The 25,435-nt window shown below is 37.0% G+C and overlaps 1 protein-coding gene across 6 annotated transcripts in view; it reads left to right on the forward strand.

The window, feature by feature from the left end:
* Positions 1-22,323, forward strand: part of CDKL5 (cyclin dependent kinase like 5) — a 118,947-nt gene extending 96,624 nt beyond the window's left edge. For 2 of the 6 annotated variants that reach the window (XM_053457321.1, XM_053457322.1), the window contains 10 exons: positions 2,599-2,679; positions 4,246-4,403; positions 5,306-6,311; positions 8,687-8,788; positions 11,964-12,069; positions 13,790-13,913; positions 15,828-15,924; positions 16,938-17,051; positions 19,286-19,405; positions 21,229-22,323. In XM_053457321.1, coding sequence (XP_053313296.1) covers positions 2,599-2,679; positions 4,246-4,403; positions 5,306-6,311; positions 8,687-8,788; positions 11,964-12,069; positions 13,790-13,913; positions 15,828-15,924; positions 16,938-17,051; positions 19,286-19,405; positions 21,229-21,621 — 2,301 coding nt within the window. In that variant the 3' untranslated portion in view covers positions 21,622-22,323. The remainder of the gene's footprint in view (positions 1-2,598; positions 2,680-4,245; positions 4,404-5,305; positions 6,312-8,686; positions 8,789-11,963; positions 12,070-13,789; positions 13,914-15,827; positions 15,925-16,937; positions 17,052-19,285; positions 19,406-21,228) is intronic. The other 4 variants (XM_053457323.1, XM_053457326.1, XM_053457327.1 and 1 more) reach the window with 4 other exon arrangements.
* The last annotated feature ends 3,112 nt before the right edge of the window (positions 22,324-25,435 follow it).

Genomic DNA, 25,435 nt, shown 5'->3' on the forward strand with positions numbered 1-25,435 from the left:
TGCCTCCTCACTGACAGATATAATGTAGCAGTGTTTACAGAGATAGCTGTTACATGTAAAGGGAATGCAGGGAGCATACAGTCTCCCCTCAGCCAGCAGAATGGATGTAATTACTTTTTAGGCATAGCTCTTAGATTCTATGTGAACTTTTAAACATAAAATCTCAAACAGTTCCACTGATCGATCAACAGAAAATACAATTGGTAGGTTTAATAAAATGATATCGTAAAAAATGCTACAGTTCCACTTCAGTTGTTGTTGTTGACACTGTGCGGTATAATTTCAAATATTTCATATATTCTTATTGCATCTGACTAAAAATATGTATTTAGAATGCATGGTGAGCAGGGCACTCTCAACCTAATGTATCGGTTTGTCTTAGTTTGTCAATTCTAGTCTTGTCATACCCCTTGAATGTATGTATTGTAAGAAGCGTTGCGTAAATTGCTGGCGCTATATAAGTAAAAGATGATAATAATAAAAATAATGCACACCTGAAAAATGCAGTGTTCTATTATATGCATGTTGTGATGAAGAGGGAAAGCAGCACTTCTCACTAGTGAACAGATTTTTTACCCATTAAGCACAAGAAATAGGATTAGATAAATAAGATGTGAAGGAAAGCAATTCTTTAACCCAGGATCCGCATTTTTAAGATATAATTCCCTCCATCTTATTCTGATCCAAATACATTTCAATTTCTCATCCTGAAACCTATGCATATTCCCTGCACATATTCAGAAATTTTTCATGAGAATGACTTTGCTGTTTCTTTGCTCTTAATCAACAGGACTGATCTGCCGTTGTGTACTACTCATGTTTATAAAGTGAAAGTGTTTCATATAAATTCCAAAGGTTTTATTGAAATTGTGAGATGTATTGGATAATGCGCACTGTCTAGCAGGCTGTATATTCATTTAATGAAAAGGATTCCTTTAATGAAATAAGCTATTGATGCAGAGCTCTGTGCACATTTAGGAAATAGATAATTTGCTTGTAAAGCAAAGTCTGTGACTGATGTTTCTGATTCAGACTATATCACTGATCCATTGCACGTTGCCTTGTTTATGTTTGTAATAATAATTTTAAAATGCTCACTATGAAATCCACTATGCTTTACAAGGAAGAATTGTCCCCATTGTCTTATATACATTCATTACCCTTAAAACAAACGAACACAACTCAGACACACTGACTACTCTTAATCATACCAACCACTCTTGGCCACACTCACTACTCACAGCAAAACATGAAACAAACTCAGCTACACAAGCCACACATTTAGCCATTCCGAGACATTCCCAGTGATTTGCTTACCTCTCTCAGAAGTCCAGGTCAGAGATCCCTTTAATATGTGCTGTAAGCTGCTGCACTCGTAGCGCAGGGTCATTTAACACAGCTGAATGCCATGGTATACTATATTTATACACCCCTATAAATACCCGAGCCTGGAACTGTCCAGCACTACAAGCTTGCCATTAGTCTGTATGTGTGGTTAGTGCCATAAGCGTGCCATTGCAATACCAGTTTAAAACCTTGTAATGGTATTAAAATAATAAAAAATGGTCAAGACACCCTGATATTTAAGGACACATTACTAACAAGGGTGCCAGCTACTAAGCAGTTCCCCACACGCTGGCTGCCAAATCAATACATATGTAAGTAAAGAGCTGCACACCCATACATAGAATATACATAAATATTTTATATTAAAAAGGACTAATAAATACTAGAACCACTAGAACCAATAAAGAACCACTAAAGTTTACAATAGTATAGTCCCAATAGACTAGACAATATGGTATAAATGCATAAGCATATATCAAATGAATGTGATTCCAGATATAACATTCTGCTTCATGATATGAATCGTTGAAGTGACGGTGGTAGGCACCCATCATTGTGTATTTCCATGTAATATTGTACACGCCTTAGTGAATTTAAAAAGTTGCTACGTATCAGTATGTAGTCTCATTTATTTGTGAACCTACCTGAGTCCTTGAACCAAGAGCTGCCGGAAACGCTGATGGTGTTTAGCTAATAGGTGTTTCTAAGAACATTTTAGTGCTCAGTGACTTGTAATTACCTTCAAGCCAGATTTAGGAGAACATGTTTTCCTTTGAACTAAGCCCAACGTCTAATGATCAAAGTATATTAACTCATAGAGCATTAAACATTATGCAGCCTTGATCTACAGAAGTGAAAAAATCTGTGTATCTTATGAAATCACAATCAAAACATACCCCCTGGGCTCTGAAGTTTTTATATCATCTTCTAGTATACTCATACTTCATCTTTTGTTTCCTGAATATATCAAGATGTTGTGTAACATTTGGCTTGTGAAGGTTTCTTGCAAGTATGTACATCTCAGGAGTGAGTGTAAACCCACCCTTCTAAAGAAAGCCACGATGTAGGACTTTCATTGACAGTGAAGGATATAATCATTTCTGATCATATACTCAATAGTGCCAAGTACTTGTCTACAATTTTAGCCGTTGATGTAAATTGGTGTTTCTTCTTTTTAATTTTCCTTTCACTCACTTTCTCATTCCATTAGTAAAATGCCATTAGTGATATATGTTCTGCTTTCTCCCCCAGTTTCCGGCTGTTAACCACCCCCAGTCTTTGGAAAGACGATATCTGGGAATTATTAGTGGTGTTTTACTTGACCTTATGAAGGTAATATATTAGCAATTCTATTATTCACTTTACTGTTAGACGATCATTCCTTCTGGGGAGGGAAATACTTTTTCAAGAAATGCCTCCCAAAACCTGCTCAGTTCAGTACCCTGGGTTAAGCATCAGCATTTTAATGTCTGTACAATGTATTGTGTAAGTCTTAAATTGAGATAATTGATGCAAGAAACAAAAACTGTCTGCGCTTCTTACCCTAATAAAGTTGGCAACAAATATATAAACATAATATAAATGAGATGTTTTGGTTATATGAATTGGCCAAAGCATAATTAAGCTCACCCGCCACGTCAAGGCACACTCTCAATAGGGTGAGAACCTACTCTCACCTCCTACATAGTGGGCACACAAAGCAGTTTATACTGCTACCAAAACCTTATTAATGTGTTGGGGGAGGTGCAATTAAACCTCCTCCCCATTAACCCCTGGACAGCAAGCTGCAACCAGACTGATGAGGAGCCAACAACCTCAAATATGTGCAAACAGGGAAAAGAAAAAGTGTCGGTGCGCTAAGCTAGTCACAGGCTCAAATAATACAAATGTGTAATACGAGGCCTACCAAACAGGTGTAAGCATGCTGCAAAAACAGTGTATTGGCTGTGCAATGTATACAAGAAACAAAAACTGTCTGCACTATTGAGAGTGTGCCTTGACGTGGCGGGTGAGCTTAATTATGCTTTGGCCAATTCATATAACCAAAACCTCTCATTTATATTATGTTTATATATTTGTTGCCAACTTTATTAGGGTAAGAAGCGCAGACAGTTTTTGTTTCTTGTATACATTGTACAGCCAATACACTGTTTTTTGCAGCATGCTTACACCTGTTTGGTAGGCCTCATATTACATATTTGTATTATTTGAGCCTGAGACTAGCTTAGCGCACCGACACTTTTTCTTTTCCCTGAGATAATTGATGCCTAATAACCCCTTTCTTTACTACAGTATGTCCAGTTTAAATTGTTCCTTAATGCTTAATAGTAAGACCCTTTGAAGTCACCCTGTAACCTTAAATGCTGTTTGTGTCCTGATAGTTCTTTAAAAAAATATTTACTTTATATTTTGAGAGGGTTGCAGCTTCCATCTTGCTTTGTAAAGAGCCAGTTCCAGTGAGCTTTTCCTGAAACAAGTCCTGAGCTGGCCCTGCATAATGCGTAGTTAAATTAATAATATGCTTTCTGTGAAATCTTCCTACATTTACTCTGAATTATGCAGGGCAGCACATTGCTGAAATGGTCAGCTCACCTGTAAACTCCTACCTAAGTGAATAAATCCGATAAATGACACACATTATTATTATTAACCATTTACCTTGTTTGACCTGTGCACTAGTTAGTAGATCACTGTTACAAGTCACGCACTCATTAAGTTTGGTAGACTGCCCAACAGGATGTCCACCCCAACGTCAGCACCAGTAGGACCTGCCAACAGACAACAACCCAACCTATCCCATCAAAAGCCATATATGGCTATATATGGAAAGCCATTAGCTTTCCTTGAAGCAGGGTATTACCATAAATATCCAGTAACTGAGTTGAATTTTTTTTCTAGAATTTATTGAAGCTGAATCCATCTGATAGATACCTGACCGAGCAGAGCTTGAATCACCCTGCCTTTCAGACACAGAGACTCTTAGATCGTGGTGGGAGTTCACCCTCCAGATCAGCCAAGAGAAAAACTCACCACTCAGAAAGCAATTCCTCAAGCAGGTTAAATTTTGTTTTTCAGTAATAATAATGAATGCAATTTTACATTTTACAAGTTTATGGATCTGTTTTACTATCAAAGAAATTAAAATACTTAAGAGTCCACTTATTGGATTCTATGGGTACAAACGGTAGTGTGACAAGATGAGGAGATCTATATAAAATGCATTATACACTGCATTCATAAGGATCTTCCATGCCTTCATGGTTGTGGGAAAACAGTCAATCCATTCTGACAGTGTTGAATGTTATGCCATTAAGGGGGATATGTGCTTCCACCACTGGCTAGTACCTGGTACAGCGCACTCCATCTCAGTCCCATAGGAACCAGTAGTGCTGTCCCTGTTCATTTGTTTGCTGTGATTAGTAACTTATGGTTACTAGTATTAATGTTCAGCTAGTAAACACAGTCACAGTGTATAATCTCCTTTCCTCTCTCTTTCCTCTCTGTCTTACTTCTTTATGACTTTTAGATGTTTTTATGTGCTCAACAATAGGTTGTAGTTATCTACTGATTTACTTGAGTGGGGGGGTGTATTGGGTTTAGAGTATTGTTTGAGTTTGTAATTTGATCAGCTTCCTTTTTCATGATGGTGAGTCAGATAAGGCATTGACTCCTGCACAGAACCTTTCACAGTTTCTATAAACCATCAGAATTGAGCATGTGCTTTTTGGGGAAAACTGGCCATTACTGTGTTTTTGAAAGCTCTTAAACACGTGGTATATAGTCTTATAATTGCATATAATTTGCATATTCTGTTGCTTTTTTCTAAAATATAAATTAACACTATGAACAGTCTTATTTTATTGGCAGTAAACATTGTAGCCTGCCTTTTGGCACAGTATGCGTTGTAGTGCATTAACACAACTATATGTAATATTGTGTGATATTTCCTCTGATTTAGGAAACCATCAACCAAAAGCTCTTCTCATCACCGGTCAAACAGCAAAGATGTTCAAACGCTTTCTGTGGGACCAAAACGAAGCGAAGATTCCCACCCACCAAGCGAAACCTTTATAAATGGAAATCACCCTGCAGGTTCTCACAGCCCAACAGTCCACCCCAAAAAAAGTAACCAAAGTGGATCTGGAAGCAAGGATCCAGCCAGTAATAATTTGCCGCATCTTCTTAGTCCAAAGGAAGCAAAGTCAAAAAATGAATTTGACTTTAGTCCTGAGCAAAAATCCACAGACGGCCCAGGCACTAAATACTTAAAATCAAATTCTCGTTCTCATCAGAATCGACATTCATTTATGGAGGGAAAAACAGGAAGCTTGCAACCAAGTGAAAAACATGCACGCCACAGCTACATTGACACAATTCCCCAGTCCTCAAAAAAAAGTAGTTCATACTATTCAAAAAGTCATGGTGTCTTGACAGATTCCAAATCAGTGGGCAACCTTAGCGAAGCTAGAGGCCAAATATTAGAACCAAGCAGTCGATATTTTCCATCCAGTTGTCATGACTTAAATTCTCCAACTAGCCCTGCTGGGCCAAGACATGGGGACAGTAGAGCCATGCTGAGTCCCTCCGGAAGGACTAATAGAAAAGAGGGAACTTTGGAGTCTCGAAGGCCTACTACACGGCATTCCAGAACTATGGAGGAGCTGAAACTCCCCGACCAGATGGATAGCAGTCATTCACACTCTCTGTCAGCCCCACATGAGTCTTTTTCCTATGGCTTAGGCTATACTAGCCCATTCTCCTCCCAGCAGCGTCCTCATCGGCATTCCATGTATGTAAGCCGGGATAGAGTGCGGGTAAAAAGCACAGATGCAGGGCTGACAGTTGGACAGGGAATGGCATCAAGAGCCAACAGTCTACAGTTGTTATCGCCTCAGGTACAGCATCGAACATTGACTAGATCGGTTGGATCATCGCGAGAGGACTGCACTGAGGACACTGCTAGGGTTGGTTTTTAACTGTTATAGATCTAGTTGCTGTAGACAGTGGTGCTTGCTTGTTGCTGCTGCAGGACACCTCATTACTCATTCTTGTTACTGGAATGGTATTGAAGATGTCAGGTAGCAGAATAGTATTTTGTAAAACTTTCCATTTTATGTTGTAGGCGGTTATCATCTTAGTAACCTGTAACCATGCATGCCTTTTATATTCCCTGTTTGAAATACATTTACTGTTTGAAATACATTAACTATGATTTCTTACAGTGCAAGGATTTCTTTGCATTAATCATTGGAATCATTGTGTGCCCTAATTATTAGCCACCTTTAATCAGGGAAAGCTGATTACACTTATTACTTATGATACTTTATCTCTATGTTGCAGGTTTTTCTCTATTTTTAACACAGGAAAAGGTACATAAACACAAATGGTTGTTTGTTATACCAATCAGAACATTGCTAAACAAATAATGAATGTATAATAAGAAATAATCCCCTTTCAAAAATGCAGCAACCTCCAAAGATTCCCAACTCCCCAATCAGATAACGAACAGCCAAAATGGAAATGCACACAAAATAAACAATAATAGTGTAGAATGTCAAGCAAATGTGGGATATATGAAATTTTTATAATGGACTCACAACTTAAATGTAATATAAAAGCCCATAAAGAGAGCTTTTAAAATATTTTCTTTAATAGCCGAATCTCTAAAAATGCAGCAAGCTCCAAAGCGATATCCCAACTTGCGGATCAAATATGGAGATGCGCAAAATGTAGGAGAGAAGAAAAAAATAAACAGTAATTGTGTAGTCTGTCAGGTAAATGAGGACATATATAATGCTTATAATGCACTTGAATGTGGTATAAAAACCTTTAAATATATGATGATTTGAAACATTCTCTTTCAAATACAGTAGGGTCCCAATTCTCACAAAAATGTCCCAATCCTCAACGCATTTTGCAAGGACCAGACTAGACTCCTCAGGTGATATATGATCTTTTACTCATATGTCAGATTCCTTCCTTTATGATCTACATATCAGTACAAGAATATATTGATTTTTTTTTAGAATACGATTGTCATATAATCAGGTCTTTTTTCTTTCATTAAGATCCAACGTTATGGTATATCCCCCATTTGCCTGAAAAATTACGCAATTATTGTTTATTTTATTCCTCTCTTCACTTTGACTTTTTTTTTTTTGCCCATTTGTTTCTGCTTTTAGCTTTGAAACTATTGAAAGCCATCAATCATCATGCTGTTCTTTGCAGAAAGTAATATGATGAAACACGGGAATGCAACCTTTACGCTTCAGATGCTGCAGAATTATAGTGGAGCTAATAAAATAGTTATTCACTGTAAAAATAGACATAAATGGTTCACTAACAATAATGAATTGCATAACACCCTTAACGTACCTAACATTGTTAACCAATTTCAAATCCTGTCTGCATTATCAGTGAAGTGGTCTTTTTTATGAGTTTACAATATTATAGCAACAACTACAAAATTATCTGCCAACACAGAATGTAATTTGTGTTTTTACAGAATAACATTATAATGAAACATTAACCTACTTTTCCATAATCATCCGATTTTAAAATTCAGTTTGTTCTGCTTGGGTACTCCTGGTTCATGTGCTATGTTTTTTTTCCAGGCTAAGATAAACAATTTGTTCCAGACAACTAAAATACACAAGTATAATATAAGAAAAAAATGTATATAAACACGACCAGTTTGGATATGTCTAAGCCAGAAAAGAGGGTGTAACCCTAAACAAAGTGATTTAATAAATGCTGACAAACTTAGTCAATTGTGAAAAAAATAAATTCACCAAAAAAATAATCCATATACGATATAAAATGAGTGATAAATTTCACTAAACGCTCGAAAGACTAATTGACGTGCTGGCAGCATGCTGTTATGTATCCGTGAAGCCAGCGCACGTAAACCGGTGAATAGTTGTGTTGCAACTATATCCTTACTCGCGAGAGCCCTTTCAGTGAATGTCCTTAAATCGGGGTATGGCTGTACTTCACCAGTGCTTTTTTTCATGTTAGTGAGTTTACAGTCTCTTAGCTGGTAGCGCTACGAGGTCTGCTGTGCATTCTCTTTTATGTTTGCATTCTGCCTGTGCCCTTCTGGCACGCTGGCACTCCAACCTAATAAACAGACTGCCATCAAGCTAAAGAGAGAAAGAAATACTATGTGGATTACCCCTTTTTTCAGAGATCATTGTATTATATGTCTCATTGCATTGTTGGATATGTGAATGCTTAACTTTCATTTGTTTCAGTGTAATATGCTAAATGTGCTCCCCAAGCAATATTTGTGTTGTCTTGCTTCATGCACTGTGTGAATTCTTTCTTTATTTGCTATTAGCAGGGTGACCAGGTCCCACCAGAAGCAGTCCACTCAAGACCTTTAGCTAAAGATCCCAACAGAGATGGTACAGCTTCATTTCACACGCGACAAAAGTCTGAGGTCTGAATCACTTGAGAAATAAGTTACTAACATTCACATTCACATCAAATGAACAATGACAAAACACAGATAACCATTACTCATATCATTTTCCAGGTTATTAATTAAATGCAAGTTTCCAATGCTAATAATTTGAATTGCCGTCGGGGCATTTTTAATGACAGGACAGATAAATAGAACCTGGGCCAATTTGATTTTACCAGGTAGCAGGCCTACTGACAACAGCAGTACCAATATTAGATACTGTTCCAGCAGATATGTAGCACTATACACACATATATATAGCTATATATTCGATCTATATATAAGTTTCCAACTCTTTATAATAAAGAGCATCAGTTCTTCAGTTCATCAGTTTGTCTTTCTCAGGAATATAACTGATGTGTTAATCCTGCAACACCAAAGTTCAGGTTTTCAGGACTTCCTCACGATAACAAGTGTCGGGTATCGGTGATCTTGTGTTTCAGAGAGATCCAACTTTGGATGTTATGTAGAAGTCTTCATGTGAGGATATCCTGTGTTGTGTACCCTGAAGGAATTGCCTGATTTAAAAGAAATAATGAAGACTGCAGGAGAATAAAGATGAAAGAATAACTAGATTACATAGTGGCCTACTGGCATCCTTTAAGCCTGAAGGGTTTTAAACTGTCCTGTGTGAGCTAAATTTGTTACACATTACCGTTGATTCATTAAAAAGGTTAATTAAAAGGATTTACATCTTGAACGCCCTCAACAACATCTCATGAAATTTGCAGTAAAAAAAGGGTAAAATTAAACAAGCTGGAGGTATGTTCCAACCTTCATTTATTCCCTCCATCGTGCTTCCACTGTAATTGGATGGAAGTATAAATGCAAGTTGGCAGTAGTGACTTCAGAGTGGACATTTGGCCCAACTCTCATTCACTCACACTTTAATGAATAGACCGGATAGGTTTAATGAAGTTTTAAATATGGCACAGCAAGGAGTGTGTTGCGGCCTCTGGGGTGTACTTATTTACAATATCATTTATTTCCCTCATGGTGGGAGGGAGAACTTTTTATATACAAATATAATTTGCAAATAGAAATGTTAATAAGATACATTTTGCAGTTGTTGGAATTTGGATATTATTTTATGAACAAACTTTGCATCACTAACCTCATATAAGACATGAGTTATTTTATAAACTAAATTCAATTTTGGTGCAGTGTTTACAGTCCTATAGATTTTATTTGATATTCCTTTAAATACAAGAACCTTACCGTTTGCAAAGGAGAAATTTGAGATGGAGGCTGTTTGAAGATCATTTACATCTTTTAGGCTAAAACGATCCTCAAAATAATCTAAATTTTGTATTTCTCTTTCAGTAGTTAAATTCATTCAAGTTTGTACAGTTCTTAATGTCCCCTAAAGGACACATCTATGTCTGATAGAGTGGGCCCATGCCTCCTACAATCTTTAAATCCTTAACCTACTTCACATAACACAAACCTAGGTCTGGTTCTCCTTAATCGACAGGGCTGTCACATCCAGCATGAATGCTGAAGCCACCTAACGGTGATGCCTCTCTGCGTTCTTGGGGCTTCTTACACCTCTGGAAATTGACATAAAACCAGAGCGGGTCTTGAACACTGACATCTCTGCCAAAAATATACTTGTTTAACAGAGTGGAAGTCATATGCCTAAACTTTAAGGACTCAAATTCCTAGTATCTGTGCATGCTATGCAATAAATGTCTGCTTGCCATGTAAAATACATGTGCCCTTTCTGTAATTTGTTCCTGTGCTTTGTCTGTCCCAAGGAAAACAATACATTTCCATCTACCGAGAAGGCAACCTTATATGCAGCAAGAATTGTTTGCTTCTCTCTAATCTAATTTTGGATGTGATCGTTGCATACACAAAACCCTTTTTCTCAATCTGCAGCATTAGGCAGTACAGTACAATAATATTATACTGCGATGATTTTACACTAGTAAAGTTTATAAGTATAAGGTTAATCCAAGTCATTTTGCAGTCATAGGACAGCTTGTGAACCTTTTCATTGTAAGAAGGTCTAGGAGCCTGGACACATCACTGATCCGGGCCATTGATTGCATTGCGCTCTGCTGTGTTACATTATAGTAGGTTTTGGGTATACACTTACAAAAAAACCTATGTACACCTTTATCTACAGTACATGGGCAAATTGTTTGTAAGGATAGGAACAATTTGGGCAGCTTCAGTTAAGTTACTCAAGACTACACAGATTTGTTCTGCCTTATATTTACATGGATATCCCTTTAAACATATGGATGTAGATAGCTATATTGAAAGTAAAAAAAAACAACAACTTAGAACTCTTTTTCAAAACAATACAATAATATCCCTTTCATTGGATTTCAGTTTTACTTTATCCATTTGCCTAGATAATAATTAGCTGTGTTTTGTGGCTCTGTGCTGGATACCTTTCTTACAGTTCCTGGCTCCCAGGCATCAAATCAAAAACCTATTTACACTTCGTTTCTCGCCTTGGGAAGCGCATCTGACATAGTGCAGAGGAATTAATAGCTTTTACAAGAAATAGATGGCTAGAGACATCTATGAATCAAGATTTCACCTGTACTTTCAACTCGAGACTTTCCTGTTATTGAAAGCTATTTATCTGGTCACATAAATAGAGGCACTGCAACGGGCCTTTTATGTCTGCTCATTTTAACAAGCCCTGTATTAGTATGAAGCCCTATCTATAGATAGAAATATATATTTTTAGAAACATTGATCGCAAATAAAAGCCATTTGGCCTTCCTAGTCATTTTAAAGCAATGGAACACGGCTGGAGTTTACTTAACAAAAGTAGTGTTAGTTGATCATTAGGTTCAAAAAGCAGACCATGGATAAAGACCAAGATGGTGTCAGAGGACAATGATTTTTCAGTAGTTAAAATAATCTAATCTACAATAACTGATTTCTCCTTGCGTGTGTTTGATATATAAAATAGCCAGGGTTTGGTGCAAACAAGCATGCTGGTTAATGGGAGTTGTCCTTAATGGTGTTTTTGTTCTGCATACAAAATATGAGTACTAGGTGCAGCTCTGAAATTAGCTTATTTTGTCAACTAACTGTACGGTGTTCAGGTTATGCATGAATCAGTTTATACACGTCTATAACATTTGTATACTAATTTTGCTTGTCATATTTATATATGTGTTGCTAGGGTGGACCATATCATGATACCCACCCCGATGATGGAGCTTCTTCAAAAGAAAATCGTCACATATACAGTGAGACAATTCCAAGGCGAGTTGGCAGCTTCTATAGAGGTAATGCATTTGGCAAAGGAGAGTAAATCCTTCTGCATTGGACTTTACTATGTAGTAAACATTCACATATGGAAAATTTGAATTTTGTTTTTTATTCTTACTTTTTTGCAGACCATAAACCAACTGAGAAATATTTACATTTTTTAACAGTCCTACTTTTAAACTACCGGAATTTTATATGCCTAAATAACGTTTTGTTGGTGAACCACGAGCCAAGAGATAGGTGGTAGGATATCAGGTTCTAGCCTGGTATATTTAACAAAACATCCTAAAACCAGCCATGGCCTAACTGTCCTATGAAAAGAGTAATAGATAGCATTGCCACTTTTTAGGTTTAAAAAAGTACTAACCATATTATTGGTTTTTTTTAAATTGGAACTTGCTCGTGTTTATTTTTCTCTAGCCTACTTGGTTATAAAATACAAACAGTTCTATTGCCTCTCATGTCAGTTTCAGTAAAGTAAGAGATTGCAATTCACTCCCTCTAAAGCATAATACAGTATATGCTTGGTCGAAATGTTGATTTTACCTGAGGATTCGTACAGGGAAATAAAAAAGCATGTACAGTATTTGTATACCTGCAAGTAGCTACTGTGTACATCTACTTTATGTTTTAATTAATTTGAAAGATGAAATTGCTGGTTGACAGTGGTGTTTAGTCACTAAAGTGGAAGTTCGCCGGAGCATTGTTTTCAATTCATTATGCAACCGTTTGTTTGCTCTTTTTTAATGCACAGTTAAATCAGTAAGATTCTTTGCATGTTGAACTATGTATTGTACATGGCCATACTATTCGTGCAATAGAAGCTCACTTGGTTGGCCATTAATGAAATGATTACGTTGAAACTTCAACTCTCCTGCACTCTCCTGCTTTAGTGACTAATCCCCAATGTCTTAATATAGAGATATCTCATATTTGATCTTTCTTAAGGAATATTAAGTGCATGAGCTACAGAAGTGTAAGTTCTTCCCGCTCTTGCCCAACCCTACACTTTGCCTTCATTTCCCCGATACAAGCTTGTCTTTTCAGAGCAACAAGACCTCTAGCCTTTACTGTCCCAAACTTTTCCAGCCATATTTACTTTGGGGTTTCCTTTATCAATAGCAAATAGTGAGTGACCTTCATTTGCAAATATTCTACCTTAGATTGACAGTAAAGACAGGAAAAAAAAGAAATACATTATTATTGAAATTACAATGCCTGAGGAAGAGACCTAACAACTTGGTCTCGAAAGCTCGCTATTAAACTCTCAGTTAGCCAATAAATGGTATCATTTTAACTATACTTTTCTCCTGTTTTCTGAATTTACTAGTAGAACTACTGTTTGACCCCGAAAACATGGAATGTTTTGTGCCCTCTTGTTACCACTTTAGGTTTTCTTTTTAATTGATGTTTGTTTAGTGTTACATTTTTAGTTTCAACCAACCATGAAACTCTCTCATATAATTCTTGTTTGGCAAGGCTCAATACTTTAATTGGGTTGGTGTCCCTTTTCCTTTTTAATGGTATGTTTCAATAGTGAACACTATCATGAGAACTAAATGTATCAAGGAGTCACAAAAGCATTCTGGATGCCCCCTAAATCTATTCATATGTTGAGTTCTTCCATCTCATTTGTGTAAATAGGTTTACGTTAAGTAGCAGTCAATTTGCAAATGTCATATTTTTGTCTTAGACATACCAAAATACAGAGTATTCACACTATTTTAATCTGCTCAGTTCCATCTCCACGTCCAGAGGGTACCTTTCATGAAAATACTGTGTCAAACCGTGGTCCATCTCACCCAGTTGACAACAGCGGGGGCACAAATCACTCAAAGAGACAGACTACTTTTGATCACTGGTACGTCACCATTCATCTTTATACAGTTATTTTCTATGATTGTTTTATGGCTATTGACATCTATGAGTTATTTAATAGGAGGCCAACATGATAGATGAGGTCTATACACTGCCCTATTCCAGCCTCTCGTAGTGTATTTTGCATTTAATTTAAAGGGAAACTTCCACATCCCATGTTTTTTCACATTCAGTTAAGTATTAATAGGAAATATGCTTTATGGAGTTAATGTGAAAAGATAATCAGGCTCACATTCTTGGATCTAAGCTAGATAACAAGGCTACTTCCATAGCAGGCTGTCTTTAACAGGTTACGAACAATATCAGATCGTGGAAGTGCTGCGTAAATATGCTGTTTCGTTTTGTTTTGTTTTTTTTTCTCTTTTAACAAAACTGTCCATACCATGGTGACAAAGGCTTAAGAGAGATGAGCTCTTAATTAGGAATTGACCACATTCTGAGTCTCGCCATCAGCTTTTTGCGAGATCAAATCTGTCTTTTATCTTGTATTTCAAAGGCTATAACACGGTCAATTAAACCAATTCTTAAATGAAGACGCATATTATGAATTTCACATTGCTACTGTTTTTTTTAGAAAGAGACAGAAAATGATCTCTTTTTTTCAAAGTGGATAGTTGTTTGATTTAATATCAAAGCCTAGCCTTCGTTTATGCAGCCCTGTGACCATTAAAATATTGTCAGGTAATCTGCCCATCATCTATGCGCTGAAGAACGGTACAGCTTTAGGTTTCTAGGTGTGCAAAGCAAAGGGATTCGGGGACCCCATTTGTTTTGTAGTAGAAGAATAAGTCCAAATACAATAAGCAAAGTTAAACATTATTGTGATTAACTTTAAGTGGAATCTTCCTCTACAGCATCTCTAGAGAGACCCCTTGTGCTAATTAAGCCCTTTACTAGGGTGAAAAATGGCTCATTTATTAGGACATATGGATAAAAATTGCATTCTGCAGCCCATCAGTGTACATTTCCATATGTGTCCCTGGTTGAAGGAACCATTTGGTCTCCTTGTCCACTGTGTAATCTGATTATGTTGTAGCACCACCTCTGACTGAAGATAATAATCTATACTTACTAATTAATGATCCACATTTAAAAAATCTTTGCTGCTATTAGAAGCAAGAACATAGCTGGGTTTTTAAATAAGATATCCAGTTCATGTATGAGTTGTGCCATTGGCTCACTATAAAGGAATGATCCAGAACACACCGCTGCCGGACATGATGTGTTTGGAGAGTCATAGAACTGAGCTAAGTGAAAATTAGCTTTAGTTTATGTGATGCACTAGAATAGAAATGACCAGGTGTCGGGGGATCTTAGAATGCCGGGTAGAGCCTTAGCCTTCCTATAGGAAGTAAGACGGAGAGGTGCATTCCCTATGGTCCTTTTTCGTGTTCTATTCTTTATTGCATGCATGGTATTATTGCCTGATGGATTTAAAGTGGAGCTCACATAGTAAGTGTGTTTTCCCCATGTTAGAATGGGAAACTTCAGAATGAGGTCACTGACTGTGGCTCTAAGCAGTCGTTACTCTTGGGATTCCTGCCATAGCTGCTGAGTTAATGCTTTGAATAATTTACCATGCAATCGTTTCTGCATCTTGCGTGTAATTGAAGAGGGAAAAAAAGAGAGCAGCATTTTACTAAAAAGTTGCAGAGCACAACACAGCAATGTGCGTTGAAAAACACCTTAATATGTGTACATAGGTCAAACCAGTTGTGTAGAACCACGTTATTCAGATTAATACATCTCTTGACTTTCTAAGCCTTTGAAGGTGATCATTCTCATACATAAGGTAGTACTTTTTACCAAAGTGCTTGTCATTCTGCTCAATGTATTAATCCTATTGAAGGAACATGGCTGTAGGTTAATACACTTGTATGTATCTTGATGTTTGCAGGAAGAGTGCAGAAAAAAGCCATTCTGAACAAATTAAGGACAAGGAAAAGCAAGGTTTCTTCCGAGTCATTAAAAAGAAAAAGAAAAAATCCCAAACTGTGAGTGTATAGTATCATTAGTTTAACAACGTAACATTTTGGATTATATATTTGTATTTCTTCCATTATAATGTTGCACATTTTATATATATATATATATATATATATATTTTTTTTTTTTTTATTATTATTTATTTATTTTAATTTTTCCAATAAAAACTAATCAATATTTGCTTCCACCCCAGCAATATTTAAGTCTCATTGGTAATTTTTTGGACAATCCCAGTGAGGCATAAAAATAATGCTTAAAATGAAAATTATAGTGACTGTTATGTATGTGGTCCAGAAACTCCTAACATGATCTTACACACTGTGGTAGATTAAAGCATTAGAGCATTAGGAAAATCTGTTCTCACCAGGCCGTGTTGCATCAGATAATACGTAGATTTACCATATTTCTGCCTAGAACAATGTATAGATTCCCTTAAGATAATTTCTGTTTGAACCTTTTCATAATTGCATGACTCCACACTACTCCGTTTGTGGAATCGGATATAGGCCACCATGGCAAAATGTTTTCTACATTTAGTTTGTTTCGTGAACAGTTATAGTAAAAGAATTGAATAGGCAGGAAGCAGCCATAATAAAGCAAATGCTGTTAATTTCATGAAACTTCATGAAGCACTGTTGCTTGTTTATGGACTTCAAAATGGAAATTAATAAAGATACATTTGGGTTTACTTCCTAATTTGAGTCAATGTTAGCAATTTATTTAAATGACACTCCACCGGTGAATATTCCTGGTATACAAAAAGTTTTTCTAATGGCTAAATATAAACACCAGATTGCCTCTAGGTTACCCTTTTACATGGTGGGAATTGTTGTAAGAAAACCATGTAGTAAGTGTAGGGTGGCAAGATGGCTCCTTGAGGGGCTGCATGATACAGTTCTCGGAAGTCTCTGGGTAAGGTGGACATCTGGTTACCCTATGCAAGCCATGTTTGCTCTATACCCTAACCACATAATGTAATACTTTTGATTTACAACTAGAATATCTGTGTCTTATATTGCAGACAGACCCTACTGACTCTGAGAAACCAAGCATCAAGAAAAGCCTCTTTCCACTATTTAGTTCAAAGAATCATTTAAAGCGTAGCACCTCTTTGAAAAAACTCAATCTGCCAATGGTATTATTTTTTTTGACCCGGCTGGCAATAAAACATTAAGCTCTCCTCCATCACACGAAGCAGCATGACTTTTCAGTTCTGATGAGGGGTTCTATCCCCCCCTTGTTCCCGGGCCAGTTTAATAAAACATTTGCACAAATGCTAAATTTGGTCAAGAACATTGTCTGCACTGAATGTTGTGGACTGCAACCCCTGTCATCGCTGGTTGATAATGGTAGGGTTTGTAGTCCACAAAAACCTAGTGCTGTGAAGTTTGCCTGTTCATTTGCAGTCATGGCATATAGGTTTTTTTCAGATACATTATATTATTTTGCTGCTCTGGGCCACATTTTCAGTTGTAACCTTATTGTCTATATAGTGCTTATATAGCACGCTATATTAAAGTGCTTAGCGACTGGTAGATAATATTTACTTTTACCATTCAAGCATATTCTAGTTCATCTAATGAACCTTGAATTTCATAGAGATTTACATTTATTTCTAAATGTTACTGAACAGAGCAGCAAAACATGCATTTGGATATTGAAATTAAGTATGTGTGGATACGTTCTTAACCAACTTCCAGGTCAATGCAATACTATTTCCATTAAGACATTAATGAAAGGATGCTCACTGCTATCTTTATACTGTCTATGTTACTGCCTATATTTTAGAGAAAGCAGGTAATATGACTGTAAAAGAGAAACAAAAAACCCATCTTGAATTGGTGGCAGTGTATAATTTGGCATCTAAGTCTTGGATATGAGGCTGATGGAATTCTTAGTACCTGTCCAGGAAATGTATGGATCAAAATTAGCCAATGGTGGCTTGTTCCATTCTTAGAAAGAAATACTTTCTGAAACAATGCTGAAACAAAAAAACATGATTACCATTTTCTTCACCCTTTGATATATTTTCCCAAACAAGTCATTTTACATATCCTGGTCTTGTTTTGGGTTTTTTTATCAGCAGGCTAGTAAAAGTTTCTTCTGTCCAAACTTCAGTTTGGTCATTCTCTGAAATAGCATAATGTCCACTTTGGATTTTGGTTATAATGTATTATATTCACATGCGCTTTCAATGCCATTCCATATTCTTTCAAAGGAAGCTGAGTGCAAGTTTTAGCTTTATAAAACTGGTTCCCGGCTTCAAAACGGCTTACATTCCCCATATGATCTTACCCGTGTTACTTTTTTAATGACTCTTACTTTTCAGCAACTGAACTAACAGCATGCAAATGCTTCTGATTGGGGATGTGGTACAGGCCTGCATGATAATCATTGAATGTTGGTTTCTATTTTGTCACGGTTTGAGCAGGATTTGTGGTTTAAGCAGGCATAAAAAGCCACTGGTACTCCAGGTGCGGCAGAGCTTGATAGGAGTTGTAGTCTACAGCAACTGGAGTGCCAGAGGTTATTTTTGTTCCTGGGTTGGAAGCTGGAATATGTACTATGAACTGAGCCTTTGTGTGTGGTAAGTTTATCCATGTGTGGTTTTTGCAATTTCTTTACTGATTAACTGAACTTGAATGGAGAAATGGAATACGTCTTTTATTGCATGCCTAAAAAACGTTTAAATATGTTATGTGCAACGTATACATTTAAATGCCACTCTGAAGTATACGGGCTAGAGTGGGGTCAACATTAGCAAAAGACTACACAGTTCCCAGTTTAATGGCACCAAGAGATATGAACATTTTCCTTATATTTATCCATGAGATGACTGCCTTAGGCATTTCTTTTAAGGCGTGCTGACCAGTACATTTAAAGTTGTATGTGTACACATAACATACACTCATACATACTTTACAGTTTGTTTAGGAGTTGCATACATTTTCCTTATGGAATTGTAGCACACAGCGCACATCTTTAATATTGAAATGTATTTAATATTGCAAATGAATGAGGTTTGGAATAATAATATACTGTGAATACCTTTAAACCTTTTTAACATTTGCAATTCCTCCAAAAGCCACCAGGTGTCACCAAATCTTCATGTTTAACGCCATTAAACACTATTTACTTTTTTAGCATTTAACCTTAAGATTTAAGTTTAGCACGTACGGATATTAGTACTTTGGAATCACAGTTTACTCTGTATAATAGCCGTACTGTTTGTTTAAATGTGAGGTTTCATTCAATGTGGACATTTTTAAATCCCACCTGTCACTTGTGTTATGCAAATTCCTCAAAATGTGGCATTGATACTCAACCATTAGCATTTATTATTATTTTTATTTTATTACTGTACCACAGATGCCTAGTACTGATGGTCAAGAACATCTGGTCATACAGAAAGGTATTCACTCATCTAGCCACAAAAGCAGCAGGCACAAAGAGTGGCGTCCAGACAAGATGGGGGAAATTCACTCTCATGTATGTATTTTTAGAATTATCACTGGAATTATTTTGTTATCATTTTAATATTGTTAAAAATATATGTTCTACGTTTTGTCCATGGCTTTCCGGAGCGCTTCCTCAAAAGGGAGCCTCCAAGCACAGCCTCTCCCCCTATTGGAGGAATGTGGTAGAGGCTGTCCACATGGTTTGTGTTGCGCCTCCGCCCTTTTGCAGAAGTACTCCAAGAAGCCAGAATATTGTGGATTGATTCACAGAGAAAGGGTATTATTATTATGGCTTCTTAGAGTATTTCTGCAAAAGGAACATCACATGGACAGCCCCTGACCTGTCCCCCTAATCGGTGGATGTTCCACCATTTTGAGGAAGTGCTCTGGAAGACCTGGTCAACAGAGCTGATACTGGGGAGAATCGGACAAAGATAGAAGAAAAAAAAAAGGAAGTGGAGCTGCAGGAAAGGAGACAGGGACACAGAAGCGGCTTGGCGGAGGAAGTAGGGAGGCATTGAGAGAAAGCGTGAGAGTATGAGAGAACATGAGTAAGAATGTGTGTTAAAGAACGTGAGTAAGAGTTAGTGTCAAACAAGAGTCTATTGTATTTGGCTCTTACCTTAACCAGGTTTGGCCGCCCTTGACCTATATTAATTATATTTTAAAACAGTTTAAAGCTGCAGCCCAAGGGATCCAGTCTGCATTTTTTTGCACTTTTTTGATCACATCTGTTATGTTTTTCGTATACGTGTGAAAGTGACATTAAAAGTGGAATCTTGAAATTAAACCCATGAGAGCTATTGATACAATATATATATATATATATATATATATATATATATATATATATACCGTATTGGCTCGAATATAGGCCGCACTTTTTTCCCCCACTTTAAGTTTTTAAAGTGGGGGTGCGGCCTATATTCGGGGTCTAGCGCCCGACGCCCGGGACATGCAGTCCCGGGCGCCGGGCAGGCAGCGGGGTTAAGATACAGATCCCCCGCAGCGGTGCAGGGGACCTGCATCCTTCTCCCCGATACGCTCAGACAGCCTCCCCTGCCAGCACTTCCCACGGGGGGGGGGGGTGCCGGCACGGGAGGTTATCTAAGCGTTTTACCTCTGCCCACCCCCGACTTACCGGAGCAGACTCCCGGGTGTCTTGCGGGGCCGGCGGGAGACATTTACGCAATACGCAAATGCAACTTCCGGTAACGGTACCGGAAGTTGCATACGCGTATTGCGTAGATGTCCCTCGCCGGCCCTGAAGACACCCGGGAGTCTGCTCCGGTAAGTCGAGGAGGGGGGGCAGAGGAGGACAGCGGCAGCGTATCGCGGGGAGGGAGGACAGCGGCAGCGTATCGCGGGGAGGGAGGGCAGCGTATCGCGGGGAGGGAGGGCAGCGTATCGCGGGGAGGGAGGGCAGCGGATCTCGGGGAGGGAGGGCAGCGGATCTCGGGGAGGGAGCGCAGCGGATCGCGGGGAGGGAGGACAGCGGCAGCGTATCGCGGGGAGGGAGGACAGTGGCAGCGTATCTCGGGGAGGGAGGACAGTGGCAGCATATCTCGGGGGGAGGACAGTGGCAGCATGTTTTTTTTGGTGCTTTTTTAAAGAAAAAAAACTTTTTCTTTAAAAAAGCACCAAACTTTTAGGGTGCGGCCTATATACGGGGGCGGCCTATATCCGAGCCAATACGGTATATGTGTGTGTGTGTTCTTGTTCACAAAACCACTGGTGTAATTCATAACTTAAAATAAAGTAAAATGCTGTGCCGGTAGCTGGGAATAATGTTTAAAAGGTAGTATGTGGACTGGCTGTCATTACATTTTAAACATGTAAGCTCTTATTTTGCAGAGTCAGCCTTTAAAATCTCTTTGGAAATTGCTACACCCCTCTTCATCCTCAAACCATCCTGCACCACCCGATCCTCGTTTTCAACCGTTGCCTAACCAGCCCCCGAAGACACCTTCTTTTGCAGAAGCCAGAATACACCCAATGGGTCAAACTTCCAGTGGAGGAGGTGGTGTCCATCGACAGGAACCTCAGCCAAAAAGCAGACAGGGTCTGCATATCCCAGGGCAAGCTGATCCTGTTTGGCACGTGTCCCCTGTAAATAGAGGGACCAATGAAGGAGCACCTTTTCCTGACCAGCTGACTTCAAAACCTGGACAGAATGGTCTCCATTTTAACCGGACAAAAAGAACACGCTTACCAAATCTGAATGACTTAAAAGAGACAGCTCTTTAGTTGTCAGGTGTATGCAAAGGAAAGGTTTAGATTAAAACAATAAGTGTTGGGTAAATGGTTATTTTGGCAGAGCAGATTAAAACAGATCTATATATATTGAAGTACTTATAGCTATATTGATATGTGCAATATGCTTGTGTGAGGCTACACTGTGCAGCAACCCACCCACAAATTCTTCTGTTGATTGTTAAGGTTTTTTGTTACTTTGTGACATTAGAATGTGCAATAAGGAAAGGTGTCAAAACGTTGAGGAGTTTACCCCATAGGCATAAGATGTTTCTGTATCACAAAGTTTGATATTTCTCTCAAAGCAAAACCATTACAGACTTACAACATTCTCAATATGTAATTGCTAAGAAGACGGGGGACTCAAAAAAAGGGAACTTTCTTTTTTTTTAGAAAAAGGAAAACAAAACTTCCATACTTGATCATTTTTGTAAGAATTATTTATGATGATTTATCATAAGGTCATTATTGTTAAAAGATATTTTAAGCTGTTATAAAACATTGTGACACAGTACACTTACAGTTTGACATTTATATATTGCATTAAGAGTATTATATTATAATATATATATATATATATATATATATATATTATATCTGCACACTCAGACATTTGTGTGTGTAGTTTGTTTATATGTTAAATTACTGTCAATTTTATAACGTTAAAACATTAAAATTACATATATTGTTATGACACTATTTGCCATATTTTTATACATTTGTGCAGTATGATACTTCTAATAAAAAGGGAGTAAACTTATGAATGTCAGTGTGACTGTAAGAGTGTGAATCTTGCTCTGCTGAAAGAGCAAGTACTTCTAAGGTTTTTATTTTAACAAAACATAGAATATTCCAATTTAATTATAGATTTGTTCTCATAGTGCTGGCCAAGTGCAAGGGACAGCTGAACTTTGCATTGCACACTCATAGGGGTTTATTCACAAAACTTGGAGGTCAGTTGAGATGAGATCATAAATCTTACCAAGTCAGATGTACATTATGAAGGGCCAACTCTGTCAAGGTTCTGGTGCAAGCAAATTCATATATAATTCCTGGGTAATCTTTCACATTTTTTAAAGAAAAATATGCATTCTGCAAAGTGAACTCAGCCCTTCTCACAATAAAAACTTGTTAGAGAATGGTCCTTCAAAATGTATAGTAAATTGGTGAGATAAAAAGGTTTAAGCTCACTTTCCTTTCACTCATGTTTTAATGAATAACATATTTTACTTTCTTCTGTTAAAGCAATTTGCCTCAATATTAATAAAGCTTAACATACATAATGTCTTTCCATTCCATGGGGTATAGACCAAAGATAATGTTAATACTCTTCTCAGTTCTCAACCCTTGAGGTTTTTTTACTTTCTTTTTGATTTAGGAAATTAAAAGAGCGTAAACTTTACTAGTGGTTTCTGAGAAGTGTTGTTTTTCCTCTCCAAAGTACACAGGCTTAATCTATCCACTTTAAGAATGTCCTGGAGAAAAAAAATGGTATTGTTGCTTTAAATTTGGATATAATTTAGCACACGTATAATGGTGTGAGTGTCCATCATGCATGCTTCACAAAATTACGCAGGTCATTGTAGGATTCCGCTCACTGCATGACCTGAATTACACAATACAGAAATGTAAGCAAAGTTTATTAAAAAAAAAAAACATAATCTGTTTGTATGTTGGCAATTTGAAAGGTTTTAACCATATTTCTATTGGGCAGGAAAAATGTATTTCATTCCGACAAATGTAAAGTGTGAAACGTTTGTCATACCTGGAAACTCAACGTGTTTGACCTGGAGCCTCCAGGTGAAGCTTTGCTTCTCCGGGACACCTTCCTCCAGACAGGGAAGAGTTTGGCAATGTCCAGTATGGGCTCACTTCTGCCAATGCTATCAGTTAATTTAAGTTTATTTGGGTGAAGCCCCTTCCCCCACGCAATGTCGCTACTCAAAGAGAGAGAGCTCCAGGTTGCCTACTCAAGGTAGTTCCCAGGTATGCTCATTATACTACCATGTCTTCATGATATAAACAACGCCTGACAATACTGCCCTACTAGTAAATATAAAAGGAGATTTATGACCACAGACTCAATTTTCTTGATCCACTTACATTTGCACTTTTCTCCTTGGATCTCTTCGTATCTCTGTATGAATAAATACGGCCTGTACTATTATTTTTCTTATTTTCAAGTAGTCAGCTAATCTGCAGTTTTGGGGTGAGCCGTGAACATCTAACCACTTCAAATGGAGACTAAATTTAGCAGGAAATATGTAAATTATCTCAGGAACAGGACCTCAGATTTAAAAGTATGCGAAAAATATTACATACAAATTGATTTTGTGTTGCATTTAACTGCTTATTTACATAGTGTTAAAAAGCTGTCTTGTGCAGTGCTAGTGAATTATACTCGGAGCATGTCTTACCAACCTCTCTCTGACTCACAGGAAATATAAACTGGTGAAAAAAACATTGGAAAAATATTTTTGTAAATGAAAGATGAGCACAGATTTGGTCAAATGTTATGATGTCATACAACTGATTGCAAACCAGTTCTTCGTATGGATCATCTAATGCAACTGTCAAAAATAGTTTATGTAACAGATTATTCTTACTATGTAGTGCGGCATGAAACGTGGAGAGTTTTTTTCACTATGTTGATGCCACCTTACTTTATTTCCATACAGTTTTGTACAGCCATTTCTCATTTCTATGCTTCTTATTAAAGAGTCAATGTATGTTTGAATTTTAAGGTAATAACAACGCTCACAAAGCCGTAAAAATGTCCCATTGTTAGAAAACAAAACCCTTGTTGGTAATGCAGAGAAAGTGTTCCATTTATTTTTGTATGTTTTTTTTTCTTCATGTGCAATGTGAACTTTTATGTAAATTAAATAAAATATTGAAGACAAAAGTACTATACAAAAAAAGCTTTGTGATAAAAATATAAAGACAATCAATTTGAGTTACTGAATCAGACCTTGTATAAGAAACTTCAAATTGAATGCATCTGAGTATGTTAAATCCCATTTTTGTATTTTATGCTCTCCATATGGTGCACAAGTCAGATGAATCAAGTAACTATGTACATACCAGAAACATATAATTTACCGCAATTGTTGGATATGGCGTCTTATGTTGCCTTTGGTTATAGGAATAGAAGGTTTTGTTTCTAAAGTGATGATGAAAGGTAATTTATGATCTATGATCTCTTTTTGAGTGTCATTGAGTAAATCCAAAGTCCTTTCTGCTAGTGGTCACTAGGACCACTGTGAAATCTGTTAATTTCATGATCTATAGTGTGCTTGGTTTACCTAATGTACTTTAGAGTTTTGTTATTTTAAGCTGTGTTAAGTGATTCCATGATGTTATTTGCACATGTAGAAATATATCTACATCAAATAAAATAATTAAATGGAATAGTTATTATCAAATAGGATATATATATGTATATATATATATATATTTATATATATATATATATATATATATATATATATATATATATATATATATTATAGAAGCCTGAAGAAAATCACAGAGACCTTGAGGCGATAACACAAGCAAAAAAACGTGTTTCTACCTTAATTTGGAAAAGTTCAAGAGCATTTAACTAGTTAAATATTTAAATCTGAATCTATAATCATAGATTATAATCTTAATGGTATAATTTATATTTTAACAAAAATGTTAGAGACCAGTGACATGTTTGAATGCATCTATTGAGACTACAGTAGCCTTTGGTTGAAAAACAGATTGTTAGGCATTCATTTTTTTGTAATGTGACACTAAATTAACAAAATTAATGTTTAAATGT

This window comes from Spea bombifrons, chromosome 2 (assembly GCF_027358695.1).
Source record: "Spea bombifrons isolate aSpeBom1 chromosome 2, aSpeBom1.2.pri, whole genome shotgun sequence".
In the NCBI taxonomy this organism is placed as follows: domain Eukaryota; kingdom Metazoa; phylum Chordata; class Amphibia; order Anura; family Pelobatidae; genus Spea; species Spea bombifrons.